At 36.4% G+C, this 26,084-nt stretch overlaps 1 protein-coding gene across 1 annotated transcript in view; it reads right to left on the bottom strand.

The window, feature by feature from the left end:
• Positions 1-26,084, bottom strand: part of LOC123826934 (ephrin type-A receptor 6) — a 912,013-nt gene that overhangs the window by 250,959 nt on the left and 634,970 nt on the right. Inside the window, exons 8-10 of the mRNA XM_045851150.1 lie at positions 24,493-24,601; positions 19,183-19,253; positions 15,959-16,084 (exon numbers count right to left, since the gene is read on the bottom strand). Coding sequence (XP_045707106.1) covers positions 15,959-16,084; positions 19,183-19,253; positions 24,493-24,601 — 306 coding nt within the window. The remainder of the gene's footprint in view (positions 1-15,958; positions 16,085-19,182; positions 19,254-24,492; positions 24,602-26,084) is intronic.

The following is a 26,084-nucleotide window of genomic DNA, read 5'->3' as shown; positions in this document are numbered from 1 at the left end:
CAGTAAATAATGGCTTCAAATTAGTTAAGTGACCAGGAGGAAGGATGAGATCCATGAATAAGTCCAATGGGAGCAAGGAGCAGCTGCTCATGTGGCTGTGTGGATGTACGGAAGCGGTCCAGAGCAGGGGGTGGCAGGCTTTCTCCACCAGTGGCCAGGTTATAAACATTTTAGGTTTGTGGAAAATTCCCACTGTGTTACAACACTTAATTCAACAGTTTCAGTACAAGAGCAGCTGTAGGTAATAAGTAGACAAATGGGTATGGCCGTGTCCCCCCAAACATCTGGTCTGTGGGCCATAGTTTGTCAAACCCTGCTCTAGAAAAACTCAGCTGTGAATTTCCAGCAGCATTACCGTTAGGCCATCAGAAAAGATAACCTATTATGGAGAAGGTGGCATCATTGAAAAGGACCTACACAATTCAGCAGTCAGGTCAAGAAAGGCTAAACCTTTCTCTTTTCCTAGGTTAGCAAAAAAAGAAAAAAAAAGATACCTAACTGCTAGGAGTTCCCATATTAGAAATCTTATCAGAAAGAGTCAACATATTTTGCAAACATCAGTATAGCACTTTGAAAATAAGATGTTTTTACATTTATAATTTGATTATAAGTTTAAAAAAATAATGCCTATATTTGTTGGAACAATATATGGATACCTAAGTGTAATATTTAAGGATATAAAGGTAACATCAGTTATAAAAGTAATAGCTATACTAGGAGGAGAGGTGTCTGGTATAAGAAAACTAAATCTTTATCCGCGATAATAGGACGTCAATAGATTATGTCCAATATTGAAAGGGAGATAGAAGTAACCCCTGGAATAAGAAAACTAATGCAGTGAAAGAGTGTTTTCACAAATGAACAGGATCTAGTGTTAGATGAGGAGTGAGGGGCAATAGTTGTAGGCTTGTGCTTTCATTACAGGGACTTCTATTTAAAAAAATAGTTTTAGATATGTGCAAGTCACTTCAATTTTAAAAATTAAAATTTTGAAAGGATGGAAGAAATAAAAATGTCTTTATAACTGTGATAGAAATATGGTGTTCTCTTTTTGACCTCGGCTTTTGTGGAATGTGCTATTAAACTAGAGTAAAGGCTGCCACTGTTCTCTAGTACTGCAGGCATTTTTTCCATCAATCAACAAGTGAACTTGAATGGGCTAATACATCAAATGTAAGAAAACACAACATTTATTGTTTTATTTCAAATTTAGTTTTTAAAAATGAAATTTAGCTCTTTTCCATTACCTCTTCCTTTTGCTATGCTGAGCTAGGTATTGGGTTTGCAGTAACTACACTCATAACTCAACAAGGAGCTGAGCAAATCTATCTATCTATCTATCTATCTATCTATCTATCTATCTATTTATTTATTTTTGGAGAGGGAAGGGAGGGAGAAAGAGAGAGAGAAACATCAATGTGCGGTTGCTGGGGGTTATGGCCTGCAACCCAGGCATGTACCCTGGCTGGGGATCAAACCTGCAATACTTTGGTTCACAGCCCGAGCTCAATCCACTGAGCTATGCCAGCCAGGGCTAAATCTTCTGAAATTTGCTTGCAACTTTTTCTTTTTTTCATTTTGATTATATTTTATTGATTATGCTACTATAGTTGTCCCAATTTTTCTGCTTTTGCCCCCCTCCCCTAGCATTCCCCACTCCCTCAGGCAATCCCTCCATCATTGTTCATGTCCATGGGCCATGGGTATAAGTTCCTTCGCTACTCCATTTCCTATATTGTACTTTATATCCCCATGGCTATTTTGTAACTATTTATTTGTACTTCTTAATCTCCTCACCTCTTTACCCATTCCTCTGCAGCCCCTCCCATCCTTTTTTTAGATTCAATTATTGATAGAAATGTATTTATTGCCATTTTATTGCTCATAGTTTTGATATTTTTTTTCTTAAATTAGTCCCTTTAACATTTTATATAATAATGGTTTGGTGATGATGAACTCCTTTAGTTTTCTCAGTTTTCTCTTGTCTGGGAAACTCTTTATGTGCTCTTTGATTCTAAATGATAGCTTTGCCGAGTAGAGCAATCTTAGCTATAGGTCCCTGCTTTTCATGACTTTGTATATATTTTTCTTATCCCTTCTAGCCTGCAGTTTCTTTTGAGAAATCAGCTGACAGCCTTATGGGAACTCCCCTGTAATTAAATAACTTCTTTTTTCTTGCTGTTTTTAGGATTCTCTTTATCTCTAACCTTTGGCATTTTAATTATGATGTGTCTTAGAGTGAGCCTCTTTGCAACTGTCTTGTTTGGGACAGTTGCAATGCTTGGAATGCTTGTTGTCCATAGGCTGCTTACACTATCTTCATTTTTCTTGGATTCTTTTTTCTTCTTGTTGTTCTGATTGGTTGTTTTTTGCTTCCTCATATTCCAAATCATTGATTTGATTGTTGTCTTCATCCACTGTACTGTTGTTTCCCTGTAAATTGCTCTTTATTTCAATTAGTGTATCCTTCGTTTCTGAGTGGATCTTTTTTATGCTGTTGAGGTTCTCTCTAAGTTCGTTGAGGATCCTTATAACCATTGTTTTGAACTCTGCATTTGATAGATTGCTTGTCTTCATTTCATTTAGCTCTTTTTCTGGAGTTTTGATCTGTTCTTTCATTTGGGCCATGTTTATTTATCTCTTTATTTTGGAAGCCTCCCTGTGTTTGTTTCTATGTATTAGGTAGAGCTGCTATGACTCCCTGTACTGATTGCATGGCCTAATGTAGCAGGTGTCCTGTAGAGTCCAGTGGCACAGGCCCCCTATCACTCAAGGTGGGTATTCAAGGTGTGCCCTTCATGTGGGCTGAGTACACACTCCCATTGCAGTTGAACCTTGATTGCTGTTGGCAGGTCAATTGGAGGGATTTAGCCAGGCCAGTCATCTACAAGAACTGGCTGTGACCACTGACCACCAATCTCTGTCCTCCATAGAGGAACAGCTGTGTGGGGGCAGGGTGATGGTGCTCTGATGTGATCTGTAGCTTTTCACTGAGTGCACAGGCTCTGGGGTTACTTTGGTGTTAGAGGCCAATGTCAGCTCTAACCTGAGAGGATTTAAGAAGTTGTGAAACATGAATGAAAACCAGACATTAATATAGAAAAGCAGCTTGGGTGGGTCTATAAGTGGGGTGGGAAGCAGACTCAGGAGAACTTCCATGTGGCACAAACAGTATTAGTCAGGTCAATGGAGTCTCAGATATAGAACCAGCCACTGTCATTGTGGCTCTGTGGGGGGACCATTCAGAAAAGGTATGATGGTCTCTGCTTGCCTTGATGCTAGCACTTCATGCTTGATGCTATACTTCATTTTCTCCCTGTATGCCACTGGTGCCTTTCAAGCTGCTATGCTGGTACTGGATGGAGCTCAGGAGTGAGTCTGAGTAAGTCTGTGTGTGGGTTCCTTAAGAGGGACTGCTTGGGACTCTTGCAGTTTCTTCTACCAAATCAATTCCCTCTGTTTTTTTTTTTTTTTTTTGCAGCCAGAAGTTGTGGGGACTTACATTACTGTTTCTGGAACACTGGTCTGTGGGGCCTGGTGTGGAGCTGGGACTCCTTGCTCCCAAGATGTCACTCCCAAATTTTACCCACCACATATGGATCTGGGAACATCCTGTTCCACATCTCTGTCCCTCCTACTCATCTGGATGGATGTGGTTTCTTTAATTCCATAGTTGTCAGACTTTCATTCAACTTGATTTCTGATGGTTCTGAGTGATGGTTGTTCTGTAGTTTAGTTGTAATTTTGATGTGGTTGTGCGAGGAGGTGAGACATGTCTGCCTAGGCTGCCATCTTGACTGGGTGCCACAACTTTCTCAAGCAAGGCATTCCTGCTGACTTTTGAGAAGAATTCACTTTTCACTTTTCTCTTACTGTCCTGGGCATGCACATTTAGAAAATTAACATTGTAATTTGTGGATATGCTTCCAATGGGGAATGGTTCTCTATACTGCAACTAATCTTATAATGTCTCAGTTATTTCTTATCTTTATAGAAGTATAGGTAACAGGTAAAAATATGTTATGCAACATATCAAGAACATATTGATTTTTATCCTTTGGCAGAAGTCATTGTCATAGGTATTGATATACAATAATGTGTATTCTTAGGACTAAAAACTCTCTAAATTGAGGATTCTAATTATATTCATGAACAAAACACAAACAAATAAAGGCAACAACAATTAGCCAGAATTTCACTCTTGGCTTGAAAGCTACTGGATTTTTCCACATAGATATCAACATGTCAATCTTCTCCTAAATATTCCTGTGTTCTTTATTTTAGTCACTTTGGTAAGAAACTGAGACTTGCTCTATGTGCCTCTCTCTCATGAATCCCTGTATCTCACTTGTTTCTCTGCTGCTAGTCATTGCTTATTGTAGTTCCCCTTCTGAAGACATCAAAGCAATCATTTTAATAGCAAATCTGACTATATAATTTCCTAACACTCTTCAGTTACTCTTTAGTCTATTCAGGAAGAAGCCATCTCTTTGGTTGGCTCTCCTCGGTCCCTCAATTTAACTTGTTTGCCTTTTCTCCTAGAGGCTGATGCATCATCATCATGCCTCTGTCACAACACTGAACGTTGGGGATGTATAAGTGAAATACTATTTCACTTCCCTCACTGCAGTTTTACACTAGGCTATAAACCCTTTAAAGACAAAACTCATTTATTTAATGAATGAATAAATGTTTTTATTGTTTTTGTTAATTATAAATTTTATGTTCATTCATGTCAAGTATTGTTTTAAGGGCTGAGGGTACTGCAGTGAATAAAAGAAGCAAAGATGACAGACAATAAGAAAAACAAAAAAAATACATTTCAGTTGGTAATTGATGTAGAGAAAAAGTAGCATAAAGAGGGAAAGGAGAGTGAGAGGAAGGTCGCTACTCTCCTAAAATGTTACTTGGATAAAGTAACATTGTCCTAGAGGGTGGGGAAAGTGGTGGAGTGAGAAAGGAGCCATGGTGTTATCAAGAGCTTTGCAGTCAAGTGGAGCATCAGGTACAAAGGTCCTGAGATGGGAATGCATGAAGCATGTTTGAAGAAGAGCAAGGAAGCCACTGTTTCCAAAGGGGAGTGAGTGAGGGAGAGGTTGTGGGAGATGACATTGAGGAGGTAGCTAGGTAGGTGAACAGGCTTTTACTTTGAATGAGTCAGGGAGTGACTGTAGGGTTTGAGCATGGAGTGACACAACCTGATTTACGTTTCAGGAAATCTAGTGCTTTGAGTGGAAAACATACCACACAGGCATAAAGGTGGGAGAAAGGAGGCCAGGAGAGATGCTGACACTTTGGACCAGAGTTATAGCTGTGAAATGGTAAAAATCGGTTGGGTCCTGGGATGCATTTTGAAGCAGAGCTGACAGGCTTTGCTGCTGGATTGATGTGGCATGTAAGAACATGCGAACCATGCTTCAAAGGAGGGAAATAGAAAATCTCACCCTAAAGAATGACCTCATGCAACAGTCGATATCCAAATTAATGGTGGTCCTGCTAAGGCACTTGCTTTTTGTGGATCAATGCACTTAAAGTTAGGTAGTGACAATCCACTCTACCCCTACAAATCACTGAAACAGATCAGTGACTGGGATGCAGCCTTCACGTCACAAAGCTGGGAAGTGACTGCGACGAGACAGGTTGACAGACAGCTGGAATGAAAGTGAGGATCGCAGCCAAATGTACCTAAAATAGGTGGAGATTGTGGTCATGAAAAATGGTTTAGGAAATAGCGATTGCACGAGTGCCAGAAAAAAGTAGTTTTGTGTAGAAAGTATAAATTCATAAACAAGTAGTGGTTAATAAGAGCATGGCTCTGAACTCAGACTACACTAGGGTTGAATTTAGCTTTATTATTTACAAGCTAACCAGCTTTATTATTTACAAAATGATGATTATTAATAAATAATAATAAAGTAACATATAAATAACATATAAATAAATTATTATTAATAAATAATCATTTTGATCAAGTACTTTAATCTATGCCTTAGTTTCCTTGTCTGTAATATGGATATGTGATTCTTAGCACTGTGAGGACTGAAAGAGACAATGTATCTAAAGCTTGCTTCAAGTATGTAAATATTTAATGACTCTTGCCTACCTTTAATATCAAAGGCAGACTACCTTTCCTGATCGGATGAAGCAGAAGAAGGAACCATAGAAAAGACCCTGGCAGGAACAGATACCAAAGGTTTTCATTAAACAAGGAGCTGCATTAGACCACATGGAGAGCCCATGTGCTTCAAGACCTAAGCGATCCTTAGGGAGCACACCTCTGCGTCATGTGAGTTATTTACTCCATTGTGAAAGCAATAAATGAGAAGTTACCAATGATCATAAGTACTCACCTTGCTGCTGTTTTTATCGTTCAAAAAATCAACAGAAACTGCTATTTGGACTTAATTCTGAATAAAGATCTATGAAGTGTAAGCAGGTAGGAACCTGGGAAAAATGACCATTTTCATTTAATGGTACCTAACAGCCTAGAAAAAAAGCCCTGGCCATAATGTATATTAAACTTTAGGGTGAGGGTTTAAAAAATGTGCATAGATTCGGTGTAATTTCAAAATAAGAGCTACTATAGAGTAAGGGATAGGTGTCTATAAAAAAGCAAATGAACAAACAAGACAGAAAAACAGAAACTCATAGACACAGCCAGCCATACGGTGGTTACCAGAGGTAAAGGGGGGCAGGGGGAGGGAGCAAAAAGTAAAGGGGATCAAATGTATTTTTGGGTGATAGAAACAGAATGCAATACACAGATGATGTATTATAGAATTGTACATTTGCAACCTATATAATTTTATTAACCAATGTCACCCCAATACATTTAATAAAAAAGGGAGATCATAAAAATATACAGAATTCAAACAAGGTAAACACAATGACCCCAATGAAGGAGAAATTGAGAGTGCACAAAATAAATGCTTTACAGAGAGCTCAGAACTCAGTCATGTTGTCATCACTGAGACACGCAGCTAACTTGCACGGCAGAATGATTCAGGAATAAGACAGATGATAATTGTACAGGCTGATCTAAATGAGGTGGAGAAGGACCTGGATGGTTTGAGAAAATTCATCTATCAAAGCATGAGAAAATTTAATAGAAATATTATTTAAATGGGATTATGAGAAAAATGTTTAGATAGCTAAATAGCAAATATATATATTTTATATAGATATATAGTGTGAACATATAAATAAAATGTAGCCTTATACTCAGTAACACAAAGTCAATTGGACAGGTATAGACACAGGCGTAAGAGTAACTCATCTGGGAAAGAGCACTCGGGTTGCACTGCTGTGCTCCCTGTGCTAACAGTGTGTGGGGTTGTTCCAGAAGCAAATGCAAACCCATATTGCGTTAACTGAGGCACAGCAGGAAAGGTGCTAGCCCTGTGTTTTCTGCATTGATTAGAAAATATTTGGGATATTGGGTTCAATTCTGAAAAGACTTAGAGAAAAACAGTTCTCCTTGGGATGTTATCAGAATGATGAAATATCCAGAAATCATGTCAGAAGAAAATGGTTGGAAAGTTTAGACAATTTAGGCTTGAAAAGAAAGATTTATGAGGTTCACATGTTGTCTACAAATATTTGAAGGGTCACAGTGTACCAAAGAAGAAGGATTAGGATTGCTTTGTATAAGTTCAATTTTGCAGAACAAGTATTGGTGGGTAGTGTTATAAAGTCACATCCAGTGTTACATGGAAACACATTTTTACTTGCAAGATTCTTGATTTACTGGAACAGTTCTTAAGGGAATAGGCTGCCTAGTAAGGTAGTGAACACTTTTACTCGTGATTTTCTGATAAAGGTTGGATGGTCACTTAGACCTATTTTATCTCCTTTGCTTCTCACAACAATCATAGTGTGTAAAAAGCATTTTATTTTTATTGTAATTTTTTTGCCTAATAAAAACAAAATTCATTGCTCTTTTCTTTAATTAGTTAAAGTTTATGCCATTAAAAACTAAAAATTCACCAAACTAAAAAGACACTAACAAAAATAGCCAAGAAGCTATTAACCAAGAAGCAGAGCTAGAATTATATTTGCATAAAAAAAGGAAAGGTCTAGGCTTTGAAGAAAATTTAGATATAATAAACAGCCAGTGTCATGGAACTCTAAAATCTCTTGAAATTGTCCAAAATTCCTATTTACAGTCTCCACACCTCTAATTTTGCCACTTCTCTTTCTCCCATAAGCTGTGCTTTTCTCATGTTGGCGGTCCTTAGCTTTCAAATGCCATCTCTGTGATACAATCTGGGAGCTCTGGATTCTTTAAATGTCAATGGCAATTTATATGCATGTATGTATGTATCTGCGCTTATACTGCTTCTTCCTTCTACCTGTCTTTTTTTCTACTTCTTTTTTTTTTACCTTATATATTATGCTTTCCTTAGCTTCCTTCTGAAGCCTGAGTCCCTTTACTTGTAAACCACATGGTCCATAACCTGCGGCAGATTAAGGGATTTTATTAGAAGTGCAAAGCAAAAATGAATTTAGGAGACAAAATAGCAAATAGATTCTTGCTCTGTTATCTACAGTAGGCTTAAAAAATAACTTTTTGTTTTTTACAAAACAAAGGTTGTAAAACATGACCAAAAATCCTCCCATCTCTGTATATATGCTCCTTGGCTTTTTTTGTTCCTCTCACTGAGAAGTAGAAGCTATTTCTCCACTTTGTTAAATCTGAGTTGGTCTTGTGACTTACTTTGAACAAGGTAAAGTATCAGATTACACTGTTGAAGTTCAGAGCCAAGGCTACAAGAGGCTATCAACTCTTTCTGTCATCTGCTTAGGACATTGCCTTGAGACTGCCGTGTTTAGCCTGGTGTAGTGAAGAGAAAAGATAAGGAGCAGAGACGAGTGGTTCCCAGTCAGACTCCCCCACCCCACCCCACCCCACCCCTTAGGGCAACTACCTCACAGCAACGCAGTCCAGCTGAGCCACTATTCACAGGAGTGACCCTAGATGAGACCAGAAGACAAAAACCCCCAGCTCCAGCTGAACCTAGCACAAACTGCTGACTCACAGAATTGTGAGTAAACAAAATGATTATTATTTGAAACTATTTAGTTTTGGGATTTTTTTTTATACAGCAATGGATAATCTGAAATGGCTACAAAGACAAAAGCCATTAGTTAAATAAATAGACAATTAGATAGAGAACACAAGTACCACTTGGGAACAATCAACTAATTACCTCATGCTAGATGAGCTATAGGATGACATAAGCAGATCATACATTCAGATTTATGGCCTTAATTCAAACCTCACTGTTCCCCACCGTGAATACACATGGTCTCTCAGGCAGCGTTAATGGGTATCTGGCATTATCAGATAGTCATAGAGCATAAACAAGCTTTTACTTCTTTACAAAAGAGAAATTCAGAACTGTATCCAATTTTTATCTTATCCCCCTAATTGCATTTTGAATCCCCCATCTTTATTATACTCATATTAAACTTAAAACCCCAAATGAACTTCAAGTTTGGAAAGTTCCCTTATGTGGTAGGCAGACTTCTAAATGGCCTGCAATGATCCTGCATCCTTGTATTTGTGTCATTGGGTAGCCCCTTCCCCTCTAGTGTGGTCTGGACTTAACAGCATAGTTGCAGCCAGTACAATATGGTAAAGGTGATGTGATCCCACTTTTAGGATTACTTTACAACAGATTATGATTTCAATCTTGCTAGCAGACACTCTTACTGGCTTTATGAAATAAGCTACCAGATTAGAAAAGCCCACATAACAAGAATCTAAGTGTTTTCCAGTCAACTGGCAGTGAGGAGTTAAGGCTTTCAACCCTCCAGGGACCGTATCCCCACAGCAACCATATAAATGAATTTGTGAGTACATGCTTGCCCAGTTGGACCTTCAGATAAGACCACAGCCCTAGCTGACACCTTGACCTCAGCCTTGTGAGCAACCCTGCAGGAGTTAAATCATGCTTGAGTTCCTGACCCACAGAAACTGAGATAGTAGACGTTCTTGTTTTTAAATTCTAGGGTAAGTAGGTATGTAGCAAGAGAAAGCTAATATACTGTAATGTAAGGAATAAAAATTATTGTTGTTGGTATATGGGTCTTTCCTCCTTGCTTTTGGCTGTTAGACTTAAGAGAATATATCCTTATTTTTTCTTTCTTTATAAACTGTATCCAGTCATCTGTCTCTTTGGAATACTTTTTTGAACTAAGTGTCAAGTTTCCTTCATTCCACCAAATATTTTAGCAATACACAAATTAGAAGAAAAAGCTGAAGAAAATTTTTTTGAAAAATTAATGTTTTTGTAAGTTATTAGAAAAACTCTTTAAGATTACTTTGCCTGTTATACAAACTCAATACAAAATATATTCTCAATGTAATATTTTCTGACAGATTCTATATTTCACTATAGAAATGCAAAGAGTAAGTTCCATAATTTCAGTTCAATTTATCAAGCAAATTATTTATGTAAAGTGTTACAACTACCATAATTCACACCTGTCCTCTATAAATTGGTTCTGTTAGTTTATTATTATTTTGCACTTGATTTTATATTATTTTAATTTTGTTGTACTTTAACTTACACTCTATATTAGGCTTTTGTTGATAAACATATATTTATTTGTTTAACAAGTATTTACTGATAAAATTGAAATTTCATTTGTAATTAGTAATTCTAAACTAGCTTTGAAAATCATAGATGTCATTCCTAAGTTACTCATCAATATGTGTCATCACCAATCCTTGTATTAATCCTGCAAGATAGCTATTATTATTGTGAATTTATTACAAAATGAGCAAACCAGATCTCTGAAAGATTACTAAATCTGTGAAGGTCACAGAGGGAATTAGTACCAAAATTATGATACAAGCCTGGGGCTGCCTGGCTTCAGATTGTGTCTTTTTGATTCATATCATAATGTCCATGGAGAATGGATAAAGCTCATCTTTCAGTACATCATTTAATTGAGAAATCTATGAAATTCTTGGGTAAAAAGCATGAAGATCTTGCCAGAATCTGCTGTTGATCCTATTTTCAGTCTGTTAACAGGACAAAAGAGTTTCTAGAAATAGAAAAAAATAATTAATCTGGCCTCTACCATAAATCCTTTAAGTTAATGGAGAACAAAATTTGCATCTGATAAGACCATCACATCTAAATATAGAGGAAATGGGCTATTTCCTCTATAATAAACTATTATAAACTATTTTTTTTCTTATAGGAAGTAAATTGTGAAACCACATCTGGAATACTGCCTACATTTTTCATTATCACGTTGTAAGAAAATGTAATATAGCTATAGAAGAGTAACACAAACAATAAAAAGACTAAGATAATTTTTTAAAAAATAACAAAAATACTAGGTTTTAGAACAGAGATAAGAGGCTGGCTGGGAGATGACAGGGAATTAGGAGAGGTGCACGAAGCAAGCATTCTGTCTTATAAGCCATCAAGGGGAACTGTGACCTGAAACAAGGTGGCAATAACAGAACCAAATATTGGGCTGAATAAGTTACTGGTTTGCCACTCACTGTTATATACTTTTTGGTATCCTTTTGACTTTCTTTTACCTGCAAATAACTGCTGAAAAATGAATAGTTAAAATTTCCTGGGCTTCTGGGAAGTGAGGAAATATGGTGACACTAAGCCAGGAGAAGATAAGGCTGATAGTGGAGGCAATAATGAGTTTTGTATAGATAACGGGATGGAATGAAGGATGGGGAGATTCTATGCATTTCCCCTGAGACTAGGGAAAAGGGAAGGTCAAAAATAAGAAGGGTGCCCTATGGGCTTAGAGACACAAAAATGACTTTTTCAATAGAATAACGTTTCAAAATTATAGTACTCTGCTAGGCAAGTTTTTCCTACAATGCTTTAGGTTCAGTGCTGCCCTGAAAAAGGGACAGCCTTTCAATGACCTTTCTCAGCTCATGATTAAAATGCAGTTTACCAGTTTTCTCATTATCTCAAGATACGTAGAAAATAATAATTCTACCCTAATCTGACTTGGCTCTTTTCACCTGAGAATTTCTGTTTTTTAGTCCTCTGGCCACAGAATTTCATTTTAGGATATAAAAAGTCACAGGAGATAGATTGTCTTGATAGTCTCCCATGCAACAGAGCTGCTCACTTCATTTAAATGGAAATGTGCATTTTCATGGAAATTCAGGCCTGTATTGATAAACAAAGATAAGCTGCCACTATTAAATAGAATAGTGATATATGGAAAGAGAAAAAAGTGTCCTAGAACCTAGAAAACTCATTTAACAAAACAGTGAAATTGAGAGATAAGAAATTTAAAAAAATATATACATATAAAATAAATAAGAAATTTTAAGCATATATATATAACCTAGATATGGGACAAATTAAATTTTTTAAGGATCTGTTGCATAATATTTAGATGGTTATAAAGCTGAAAATCCCAGGACAAAGTTGAATACATATGTGTTTAATGAGCATAATGACTCAATATGAAAAAAAAAACTTCTCAGCGCAGTATCTTTATAAGTAGACATTAGCCAAGTAATACCCATTTTTCGGTGAACATGTTAAGAAGCATCTGTCATGGATTAGGTGTGATATAATTTTCCCTGTTCTTAAAATTTTAATGTGGTTATTTTGGGGTCCACTTTTCAATAATTCATTTAAAGAATATTTAATAATCACACATTTTCATCTCCCAACTAGAAACCTGGAAATATTCTTACATATTTCTTGGTTAAATTTCATGCAAGTCTTGAAGATTTTTCCTCTCAGCAACAAACTGTGAATCGATTGCTACTCTCAATATATTTATCAGACCTGAATATCTATTACTGACAATTGATATCTTGCTTCTTTCTCCCAGCTCTCCCACTCTATCCCACCTCAGTGCAGCACATACACTGCCAATTAAGTCCTTTCATTTATACCTGCAGAGGGAATACCTAAAACACAGACAGTGATGAAATAAAGTCCAAGAAGACACAATCAAATAGGTGGGGAAAAAAATAAAGGGAATGAGACAACCTAAGAAAAGGATTTACAGTAAAAATTTTGGCAAATAAGCAGTTGTGCAATTAAGTCATAGATGTTACATTACTCTATTAATTCTTTAGTGTGACTGAACAGTGCTTTTGCACAATGCTGCTACAGGAAGAGTCCACACATTCATGAGTTGTTTCCCACATGCAATTAGAGTTTTAGGAACACAACCTGAAGAATTTAATCAACAGAGCAATACTGGCTAGGAGCACAAAGAAGGGAGCTATATTGTAAGAGCGTTGTTTCATAAAACATTTTTAGTTTTATGATTTTCCTGAAAATGAACAGTAAAAGGATGCTTAGCCTATTATTTAAAAGTTGAAACCGTCAATGATGAATAAATATATAAAGGAGATGCTGATGTACAGGATTGACTCCATAATTTAGATATTGTCTTTGCCAGATGAGAAGAATCTATTACAATTCATCAGAGTTTAGATAAAGCAGGAAAAATACAATATTAAAAGTCTCATTAACAGTTATTGTTTACTTTGGCAGTAGCTGTTATACATTTTTTTAGGACAAAATTTATATTTTAGCTGAAAAAAACCCCAAAACTGAAGAAAAATTTAATTTCTTTGTTTACACTTTAGATATTTGACTTTATTTCTTAATATGATTTCAGACACTAGTGTTTAGTTTCTGCACAGAGGGCCATGAGAGGAAATGCTTCTGCTGCATCTATGAGAGTGTGGAACACTGCAGTATAACGGAACATGTCAGAGGGAGAAAGCCAAAGACACGGTGTGATGAAATTATTCGACTTCATTTCTTCTCTCTTCCTCTGCTGTCTTAAGAAAAAGAACCCTCAGACTACATGAATACAATTCAATTGTTCAATTATAACTTCAAAGCCTGCTGGTGTTCTTTATATTTAGTAGAAGAGGATAGAAGTTGTATTACAGGTTCTTAATCTTTCTGATAATGACAGTCTCCTTTTGGCTGCAAGCATTCGGATCAAATGTAGAGGACCCTTGTGTCAGCTTTCAGAGGGACACCTGGCCATGGAGGACATGAGATGATCCACTGTGATAGGAATCAAGTGATACAGGGGACTCGCCACAAATGTCTTTGGAATTCTGGAGATAGTGCTGGTTCTCTGTGCTCCTGGAAACATAGTCAGCTCAGTGGGAATAGCCATGCAGAGCCTTGAGCTTAAAAGGGCCCCACCAGTTGTTTAATGCTCCATTGGAGTGATCTTACAACTCTTAATCACTTTTCAACAAGGGACTGTACATTTGCATTTTGCACCGGTCCCTGCTAATTATTTAGCTGGTCCTTCTGGTGAAGAAGAGCTTTGAAAGGGACAAGGGATAATCAGCTCCGCTCTTTGGCCTTCACTTAGATATGGTACCTGGCTGGAATGGCCATGCTTTGCTGTGTTCTGCTCTGTCCAAAGTTTCACACAGATATCCTGCACCCAGAGGAGACATACATCCTCTTTCAGAATCCAGTTTCTCTTCTTGGTTTAGTAATTTATTCCCTCTCTGCACTTTTAGTTGCATTATAGTTGCCTAGTCCCAGATTTTATTTCCAAACTCTCTTGTGTTTGCGTGTCCATGTTATTGTATTTGGACCATTGAGATGCAAATAGACATGTTTGCAATTTCCAGGTAATTGCTGTAAAGATAAAGGCAAAAAGACTGAACTCTTTCCTTCTTCTTATAGGCTGGAAGAGAGATGTGCTGGTGAGCCAACGTTGACTATTCAGAGGAGGATGATAGACTAGGGGAAGGCAGAGCGAAGAGTAGAAGCAACTCTGGTCCTTTCAGACCTGAATGAGAACTCCCCTGCCAGCATGGATCCCTCACCTTGAGTCAAGGACTTCAAAGAGGAATAAATATTCTGGGGTCTCTTTGTGATTATAATTGGCTTAGCCTCTGCCTTAATACACAGAATACATTTTTGAAGGCTGATTCGAAATGAGTTTATCTTTATCCAGAATAGTTGAATAATACAGTGTTCTTAGTGTCTGAACATTCTACATATGGAAAATTACTAACTTTCATTAAAATGATGTAAAACTATATTGATCATGATATTATACTCAATGATTCTCAGAATACTTTTGGATCTTGCAAAGCCTCAAGATCATCAATGTTAATACTAATTATAGTATGTATCTATAGATGTTGGGCTTTGAGTAAATCTATAATAACCTGTGACAAACTCCTTAAGTTACATTTTTAAAAATAAATTCCTGAATTACTTTAATTTTATTGTAATTTATCTCCATATTGAAAGAAGACTACAAGGTGTTAAAAGTAACGTTTCTGAATTTTCTCATTGTTTGGAACCTGAATTAAGGCACATAAAATACGTTAAAAAAACAGCTTTGTTAGAATGTACCAGGACATGGAGGACCTAAGCCACCATCTGTGCTGGAATAAAGAGGGTGTGCATCACCAGCTAAATACCTGGCCATAAGATTCCCAGTTATCAGAAGCAACTGAGGCACAACCACTGGCACCCTGCTGTACACAGGTTGAATCCTCACTGCCCCTCCCCTCTCCTTCCAGCTTTTCCCAGAGGCAAAGCCCACAAATCTTTCGGACTTTCTGTCCCAAATCAGCCATCCCTGATGAGAGGATGTTGTCTTGCAAACACTTATATCCAGGACACCTGGGGCAGAACAGCAGGGTGACCCACCCTCCCCAGGGGTCTGCTACACACACTTAAAAACCCTTCTACCCTTTTCCTTTCTGCTGTAGTCTGCTTGGACTCAGCCCCCCTGATCGTACTGACTTGAATAAAAGTCCCTAGTTGGACCTTTTTGCACCCTATCCTTTCCTGGCCACCTTGGCTACCTAACAAACATAACTTCTGATTTCTTAAATTTTTTCAATGACTAAAACTGCTAAGATTTGAAATATTTTTATTGATAAACCAGTTAAACCATTAAGGAATCATATTGTCAAAAGTGTAGCTTTTACGTTTACCTGCTCCAATGACTCTCTCAATGCGAATCCTTGAGGGATCAATCTCCTTTGCAAATTCATGAACTGCTAGGGATGGGTCCTCATAGGTGTCTGGATCTATGTAGGTTTTAATTCCTGGGAAGCGTACTGCAACAAAATAAAAGATTGTTTTAGTTTAAGAGCTTTTTTTTTGTAATTACACATCTTGTGAATAGTGAATATTTAAAGGGAGGAGTCACACTGAAGTACTCATTCTTGTTAATTACTTAAATTCAATTCATTTTTCTTTTTCTGTCCCTTCCCAATCTGCCCCAACTCCATCAAAGCTTTGAGTACTTGGAATAAAATATTTTATTTACTGTTAATGTAAAATGACCTGGTAGTTTAATAAAAAGTAAACTGAGGGTTTCTAGAAAACACATTTTTATTATATTTCTGTAAAAAGTCTAATCAGCTCACTTACCTACTGACAACCCATACATTTCACAACCAATCTAGCTCAGGGCATGGGGGAAATGAGGCATGAACATGCCCCCCCCCACTACCCGCACCCCGCCCCCCCACGCCCCGCAAAGCAAGCCTGTTATTAATGCCCATCTTGGATCTTTTTACTCTAAGGCCCTAGGTTTTCCTGAACTTATGCCCGAGTCTTGTGGTCTCTCCTCTTCCAGAAACTCTTAGGCAGTAAAAAACAGACCCCATGGCACAGTGTCGGAAGATGACAACAAGTAATAGCCTTTTTCTGTGTCCTTGTAGTTGCTTCCATGGCCAGAATAAATGGTCCTGAGAAGGATCACCTGTCTATCCTGGAAGGAAGGGGTAGGAATCAAAGGCACATATCTGGTCTTTGGCTGTGTAGCTGCTACTGTTTCTCTGGTGGGGGGAGGAGTGAGGGGAGTGCTCACTGCTGGAGGGTGGGGAGAGGGCAGTGAAGACAGGCATGGCTGGAAAACTTGAATACAGTGGTTGCATATTCATTTGCAACTTCCTCAGTATCAGAAGAAGTCACAGACTGCCTGTGGTTATTCCTCTATTTTGCTCATTGGTTTGTGTTTTCCACATCATATTTCTAGTTCCAGACAGACAGGAGACTTTTTTATTCATCTTTGTAATTACCAAATACTTTGTGTATGGCTTTATAGGTAATAAGCACCTACAAACCTTTTGGCCTTTGCATAGATATGATATTAAATATAAATTATTATTGGATATGAATCAGCAAGGATTAAAAAATCAATGCAAATATGTACCATAGTGGATAATATTTGGTTTTGTTGTTTGATTTTGAAAGCCATACAATACTCTGAGGTAAGTGTTGTCTAGGTTTCCTTAGAAACATTCCCTTTCAAGAAAAATCTCAAAAGCAAAGATAATAAAGTAAGTTTAAAAGAGGTAAGGAAATGCCCATTTTTAGCAATAGTTTGCTTCATGAGTTCTTCTATCCCTGCTGCCTTCTTTTATTACTTTTTGCCTACTGTCTTCTAGTACTGGATATGCACCCATGAGATTAGTACTTCTCAAAACAGCACCAGTGAACCTGAAAATGATTCTGAAATACTATGCTTTTTTTCACTTTGCAAGTTTTAGATTGGAGGAAAGGAGAACAGATAATCTATACCTCTTGTTTATAGTTTATATGACTTTTTTATAATTTAGTAGGAGCTGTGATTTCAATTGAAATACTATAAACTCAAATTCAGTGGCTACTACTAGATATTAATAGTATCTAATTGATAATATTACTTTTGGCACAGATAACATGTATTATTTAGTAACTCATACATGGTTTTAACAATTCAACCAATTATTTAAAGTGGTACACACTTCTAAGGAATAAACTGAGTAGTTAATATCACTTTTTTTTACCTTATAAACACAATATACGTAGTAAAGAGAAAACAAACAAACAAACCCAAACTTAGTTCTAATATTGACTCTCTGGTTACTCACTTAACTTAGCCAAGTCTTTTTAAAACATTGGTTTATCTTTCTTCCATCTCATGGCTGCCTCAGGTTATTTTCATTGCTTCTTGCTGAGCCCACCTGGTTTAGTTTATGCAAAACTGCTAGTTGGGAAGGAGATCATAAATATTTCAGGAGCATCTCTTTCTTCTGCATTTCACTTCTAAATGTCCCGCAGTGAATCTTAAGGTTACTCAGCATAAGCTATCTGTCCAGGTGTTTGGATCCAGGTTTCTGCATTTGTTTACAGCATTTGCAGATCATTCCATGCCTGGTATCAGCCACCTCTTACCTGCCCGTGTAGTGAACCTCAAACTAATTGCACAACAGAACAACCTGGGACGGTTTGCTAAAAATGTATATGTCTTGGCCCTACCCTGGACCTTCTGAATCAGAACTTGGTGAGGATGGAATATTCTAATGCTGATGGTCCTTAGACCACTCTTTGAGAATCACGTGAGTCTTAGAAATAGTCCTAAATTATTCCTCTAGTTTGCCATTTCCTCACTTATATCCCTTCCTTCCCCTGGATGGTGATATGGTTTTAAAATTCCATTATTCATTTGGCTCAATATGAAGTAGAAGATGAGCTTAAATAGTTAAACAGCGTGCCTCACATATTATCTCTACACTGTGGTTAATTAGAGAACATTCCTTTCTTGTTAATTCAGCATCTCACTACAGAGGAATTGCCTTGACAAAGTAGTTTGCCACTTGGAGGTGGAGGTGAAGGTGGGCGTTGAGGAGGGGAGGGTGGCAATTATCTAACCAACTCTAGTGGTAATTATAGCTTGCTTGGGAAGAGATCCTGCAAATGGATATAACCTTGTAGTCAGCTCAAGGATTTCATACATATTCTAAGAGTTAAGGAGCTGATTTTCTTTTTTAGTGTTAATGAACTGCAAATTGATTTGTTATATGTTTAAATGACAGTTCCTACACGAAGGAATAACAATTCCATAATATTCCTGTGGCTAATGCTCCACTAAATAAAACCAGCTCACGTGCTGGGGACATTGTGAGTGGTAAATAACTAGATATAATCAGTCATCTTGTATTTTTAGCATATTCAGTCAGTCACATTTTTCAGCCAGCAGAATTAGGAGAAAAGCAATATCATTTAATGAGAAGCAGGTGTACTTTCCACTAACAAACCTGGAAACCAGATGAAAAGTTGGAAGTAAATTTTGTGGATTTCTTAACTCACTGATCCAAGTTTACAAGGGACTCTTGAATTGCTGGAACAATATAAAATAATGGAAGAAAGTCACTTCACTACTTACAATGCCCATTCTGTAAATGGTTTCGTCTCTTCTCTTCTGACTTCATTTTTGCCTTTATGTACCACTGGCACCTTTTCAAAAAGTAAACAGAATCTTTTTTTTAGAATATGCTGGATGAGAACCAAAGGCAAATAAAATACATATCACTCAAGGGCCCTTTCAAGAACATTTTTATAAAATGTGAAAATACTCCACAGGTTTTTTTTTTAAATGTGTATCAAACTTAGTCCCAGATAAAAATAAAATACTCCCAAGTGGACTGATTGATCCAGAGGATAGGGATCTTAGAGAATATTTTATAATCAGCAGTGAACATCATGTCCTTCCTTATACGACTTCTAATAGCTAGAGTAGTGAAACGAATTAAAAGTCAAAATGAATAAATGGTTGTGAGTCAGAGTATTAGACATTAAGGCAACTATCTTCTAGTTTCACTGCTAAATGATATGATTTTTTTTTAATGTCAGAAATTTGGTGGAGGCATGTTCTGCTTGCTCTTGGGATAATCCTGCTCTGAAGAACAGAAGCAGCTGCTTATTTCCCATGACTCCCTAAACATGAATAAATTCATCAACATCCATCTGACGTGACAGTTCACCAAATCACTAATTCCAAATGGTTGAACAGAATACATCTGTGGCACATAGTCCGTTCCTCGAAGGTGAATGTTGCTTCAAAGCCTGTGGCAAGTTCAGTATTTATTCAGAAATGTCTTATAGTTTTCATAGAATAATTCCAATAAATGCTCCCCTACCAAAGTGCTTAAGAGATATTTCAAAATGAATTATTTTTATCTTACACAATTACAATAGTTTCCCTCAGCATGTACAATGTTTCCAGTGTCATATAAACTGGCAAGCATAAAAACTGGAAGTTAATAATTTAGGACAAACTTTTCTTCATTCTTCAATTTTCTAAGTAGTATTCAAATTCTGCTTCAGGAAAAGATAACATTTGACCCCGTCTGTCAAGTTCATTAGGCCAAACTTACGTAACCTTCAAGGACTGTAAAGTTTTCTTTTCAGTTTGTCATATTTATGTAAGGCAATATTTTGTTTTTTTAAAAATTTCATTTATTTTTAAAAGATTTTTGATTACAGTTTATACTCAATATTGTTTTGTATTGGTTTTAGGTGTAGAGCATAGTGGTTAGCCAATCATACACTTTATAAAGTGTCCACCTGATAGTTCCAATAGCCAACAGGCACCATACATAGTTATTATAATATTAATGACTCTATTTCCTATGCTGTAGTTTACATCTCTGCAACTATTTTGTACTTCTCAATCCTTTCGCATTTTCACCCAGTCCCCTAGCCCCCTACCCTCTGGCAACCATCAGTCTGTTCTCTGTATCTGTGAGTCTATTTCTATTTTGTTTGTTCATTTACATTGTTCTATGGATTTCACATATATGTGAAATCATGTGGAGTTTGTCTTTCTCTCACTGACTTATTTCACTTAGCATAATAACTTATAGGTCCCTCCATGCTGTCATAAATGGTACAATTTCTTTTTAATGGCCAAGTAATATTTTGTTGACTAGATGAACCACAGTTTTTTTATCCACTCATCTACTGATGGGCACTTGGGTACTTTCCATATCTTGGTGATTGTAAATAACCCTGCAATGAACATAGGGGTGTGTATATTATTTCAAATTAGTGTTTTGGCTTCCTTTGGACACATATCCAGAAGTGGAATTCCTAGGTCATAAGGCAGTTCCATTTTTTTTTTTTTAGGAATCTCCATACTATTTTCCACAATGGCTGTGCCATTTTGCATTCCCACCAACAGTTCACGAGGTTTCCCTTTTCTCCACATCCTTGCCAGTGCTTGTTTTTGATTTATTGATGATAGCCATTCTGATAGGTGTGAGGTGATATCTCATTGTGGTTTTAATTTGCATTTTTTTCTGAGGATTAGTGACTTTGAGTATCTCTTCATATATATTGTCCATCTGTATATCCTTTTTGGAGAAGTGTCTATTTAGGTTCTTTGCCCATTTTTTAATTGGATTGTTTGTGGGGGTTGGTGTTGAGTTGTAAGAGTTCTTTATAAATTTTGCATATTAACACCTTTTCAAATATATCATTGGTGAACACATTGCCCACTCAGTGGATTGTCTTTCCTTTTTGTAGATGATTTCCTTTGCTGTGCAAAAGCTTTTTAGTTTGATGTAGTCCCATTGCTTTATTTGTTCTTTTGTTTCTCTTGCCCAAGGAGATATATAAGAAAAAATATTTCTAAGAGAAACATCTGAAATTTTCCTTCCTATGTTTACCTCTAGGATTTTTATGGTATTGAGTCTTACACATAAATCCTAAATGCGGTTTGAGTATATTCTTGTATGTGGTGCAAGAAGGTGGTCTAGTTTCATTTATGCACCTGTCCAATTTCCCTAACTCCATTTATTGAATAGACTGTCTTTACACCATTGTATATTCTGGCCTCCTTTGTCAAATATCAATTGTTGAAATAGGTGTGGGTTTATTTCTGGACTCTCTATTCCATTCCATTGATCTATATGCCTGTTTTTATGCCAAGGCAATATTTTCTGATATGTTAATAAAATGCTTTCCCATATGTGTATGTGCTCTTTATATCATTTGCTGAAATACTATATACTCCATGAGAAAATAAGACCTTAACTCCTACTTTACAAATACATATAAATAAAATTAAAAATTTTAAAAATGTATCAAGCTTGACATAGATTGAATTACTATTAAAAATGTCATTGAGATCAATTTCCTTATGAGTTAGAGTCATTTTTTAAATTGGGGATAAATGACACTGTTTTTAAATAAAATCATACTTGAGAAAATACCCCAAACTTTTTCAAAGAAACTTTCAAATAAGAAAATATGAATCTTTCTGAATCAAAGTAACCATCATATCTAAATGATCACAATCTAGTTAACAATATAATTTGTGTCTTTGGAGTTAAGGTTACCTTATAGGACTTCATTTTACTTTAATAACTGAATAATATTTCTAGGCTCCAAACTGATTGTCTTAAATTATGTACTACTCCATGAAAAATAGAGTATTATCAAGATATTAATGCCTCCAAATTTATAATGCACAGGCAGTACTTGTGTTGTAAATGACAATGAAAACAGAGTAAGTTTTATTCTTCTACTTTTTCTTTAATAACATTTACCAAACATGTAACAACCAATAAAATGTTGGCATTTTGGTTATTTAAATCTCACCAAGTTGTCATAGTGACTTTACATGCACCAAAATGCTATTATTTTCCCTTCCTTCCTTTCTTCAGAGTTGCCACATTTACCACTGGCATTTTTTCCCCTTTCCTAGGCATTGTTATCTTTTAATCCCTCTTCTTGCAAGAAAACACTAGATAGGGTCAGAGAAATTCTAACTTTTAAAAAATAAGCAAACAGGATTTATTCACGAGGATGTGTAGGGTTTTATTTATTTGTTTTTAATTTTTTAATAACCAGTTGACCTCTGTTAGTGATTTAGAATTTCGCTATTTGTAGGCTATAGCATTGAATATTTTGCTTTCTACCTAATGGTTAGCTGGTTTAGAGACATCAAAATTTGCTTTCTGCCCACTGTAAAGATGATTGTGTTAAAGCTGTGATGATGGCAAGAAGCTGTCAGAGGTTAGCTGTCGGCGTAGAGGGAGAAAGAGGAGAGTGCTGGACGACAGTAACCGATGGTGGTGCCATGGTATGCTCACACTGGTACTTTTATTCGATGAACTTATAATTATTCCTACATTCTCCCATATGTGTGTGCATGTGTGTGTGTGTATAAATTGGGGATAAATGACACTGCTGTTACATACAGTTATAGCTAGCATTCTTTTATCAGCTAATCAGACCCTGGCAAAGCAGTAATTCAGGGACACTGTTACTCATAAGAGACATACTATATCTGTTCGTATACATGAAAATTTTAAGTTAACATAGGATGAATGTGTCCCTTTTACAGTTCATTTCATAAAGAAGTCACCATTTTAACTTTAGCACATTGGACTGTTCATGTCTTTCTTTGTTCTTGGTAAGTTCTGTAAAAGTAGGCTTGTTACAATTAAATTGGGTACACTCTTGATAGGTGGTAATTACATTTTGTCAGGAACCTACACTTGGTAAGTGCCCTCTAAGTACTGTCAGTTTATTGATCTCTAACCTTCATCTGCTGTCAAAAGTATAGATAACAATTTTAATATATGCATATCCTCTGCCATTTCAAATAAATTTTAATAAATTATGTATATAAGTAGAATTTTAAAAATAAATAACACAAAGGTTGTTTCTAGTTCACTGAACTACCGCCGCTGAAGGCAGTTATTTGTTTCTTCTGCTCACTGTTAAATATTAGGGTATTCCAGTACAGGGCACTTTAGTGGCAGTCAGCATGGATGTGTATTGTTTGACTGACATTCTTAATATAGATTTAAGTCATGACATTGGTATTTTTTAGGATGTATATTTCAGATTATTGGGAAAACTCTCGAGGTGTTCCTTTGTTTCTGAATTGATAATCCTGAAGGAATATTCCACCTCTTGTAGGAATGAAAATATGATGATCTGATGATATTCACAATTTTTGACAAAAGTCTGGGCCTAAAACCAAGGGTTCAAGAAGAAGTAACACTTATTCTTTTAAATAATTTTATACTTACTATCTTCACTCACATCTCTGTATTGTCAGTACCTAGTAACAATACAGAGATGTGAATGAACATAAAATGTATGAAATCTAAGGTTTAGATAGGTAAAGCTAGTCAGCTAGTCAGGATCGAAATCTAGGCCTTTTGCAATGCTAAATGTATTGTTACTTTAAATTTTCATCCATATTACTCTAAATTTAATAAATATTAGATTTAAAATACCAATTAATGTAACTCCAATATAGATCCTTTCAATATTTAATAGATTAAAATAACACATATCTATAACACTAAGTTTACAAAGAATTTTCATATAAATAGTTTGGTCTCTCTGTTGAATTTTCTTTAAATCCCTTTCACGGTATACTTTGGTTGTAGTAAAGGAAAAACTGAGAATTAACTTATTATGGTAAGTACAAATCTATCATTCACAGTTCTCAAAGTGTTCTTATCAAGTCTCCGGTTGCTTCGTTTCAGGGACCTGTTGATACAGAGAACTAGCCAGGGTGGTTCTGTTATCTTAAAGTTCACTCTCATAGTGAATCTTCCCTGATCCCTTTTTCTCTCAGGTGTGCTTTGTTCTGTTTTAAAACATTTGGAAAAAAGTGCATTAAAAATGGTTATTCTCGTATCTTGGAAATAATCTGGTATACGTCTGTTACCTCCCAGTGATTAAGAAGAACAAAGTAAGAATGACGAGGAGAGTGAATCCCCCAACAGCCGCGGTGGCTATCACGAGAATCTGCCCCTGCTCCGCCGCCATGTCAGAAGCTGAAACACAGAAACATGATGAAAATTTCCCTGGGTGACATTTCATTACCAACATTACTTTACCACTTAATATATGCTTGCAAATATGGTACTGTCTACCAACAAGCCCATCCTATTTGCCCTTTATTGAGCACACAGGATGCAAGCCCAAAAGATGGGTTGAAGATTAAAGTCATAATCCACAACATAAGCCTTTCTTCCTTTTTACAAAAATGCCAATAAAGTAAAGAGTTCTTAGTATCCCATCTGTTAAGATTAAATATGTGTTGAAAAGTTTAATTTTCAATTAAATCAGTAGATGGATTAATGGGTTTTATTTATATAATTGCTAATTTCTTTCCTTGAACACTGACCAACTGGTCAGGCTTTACATACAGTTTTGGTGCCTGTTTCCACAAAGTGGAAAAACTATGGTGTAATTTGTTTTAAGAACGACCATCTTGTAAACTTGAAATGTATATAATCTTATTAACCAATGTCACCCAAATAAAAAAAATTTTATTTTTATTTTTGTAAAGATTTTATTTAATTATTTTTAGATAGAGGAGAAGGGAGGGAGACAGAGAGGGAGAGAAACATCAATGTGTAGTTGCCTCTTGTGTGCCCCCTACTGGGGACCTGGCCCACAACACAGGCATGTGCCCTGACTGGGAATCGAACCAGCGACCCTTTGGTTCACAGGCATGTGCTCAATCCACTGAGCTACAAGAGCTGGGGCCCCAATAAATTTTAAAAAGTGAAGGGGAATAAAGATTTTCTCAGATAAAAAAAAGAATGATTGTCTTTATATTTAATGTTGCTTAATTCAAATTTACTATTAAAAATTCCACCTTTACAGCACAAGGAAGTGCATGCTTAGTACTCAGATGTTTGACTGGCAGTAATTAAGAAAATGATATTTAAAAGCTTCCTTTATTGATGAAAAAACTATATAACATATGGGAACAACATATTGCTTCTCTCATTGACAAAATCATATCTTAAAACTTTTTGCGCCTTCCAGTCAAGATGGCAGTGTAGGCAGATATGGCTCAACTTTTTGCACAACCACATGAAAATTATAACTAAAATATAGAACAACCATCACTTAGAACTGTTAGAAATTGATTGAATGGAAGTCTGACAACTATGGAATTGAAAAAACCACATCCATCCAGACTGGTAGGAGGAGTGCAGCCACACAACAGGCTGATCCCACATCCATGTGTGATAGATAAAAATTCTGGAGGGATATCACAAGAGTGAGAACTCCCAGCCCCATACCAGGCTCCCAAGCCCAGGGTTCCAATGATGGGAAGGTAAGTCCCTACAACTTTTGGCTGCAAAAACTAGTGGAGATTGAGTGAGTGGAAGAAACTTCTGGAGCTCCAAGCAGTTCCTCTTAAAGAACACGCACATGGACTCACCTACTAAAACTCACTCCCTTTAAGCTCCAGCACTAGGGTAGCAGCTTGAAAGGCACTAGTGGTATACAGGGAGAAAC

The sequence above is a fragment of the Phyllostomus hastatus genome, unplaced genomic scaffold, assembly GCF_019186645.2.
Source record: "Phyllostomus hastatus isolate PE091 unplaced genomic scaffold, TTU_PhHast_1.1 phas_contig_86, whole genome shotgun sequence".
Taxonomy (NCBI): domain Eukaryota; kingdom Metazoa; phylum Chordata; class Mammalia; order Chiroptera; family Phyllostomidae; genus Phyllostomus; species Phyllostomus hastatus.
Note: the sequence above shows the minus strand (reverse complement) of the source record. Positions and strands in the feature narration are given on the sequence as shown.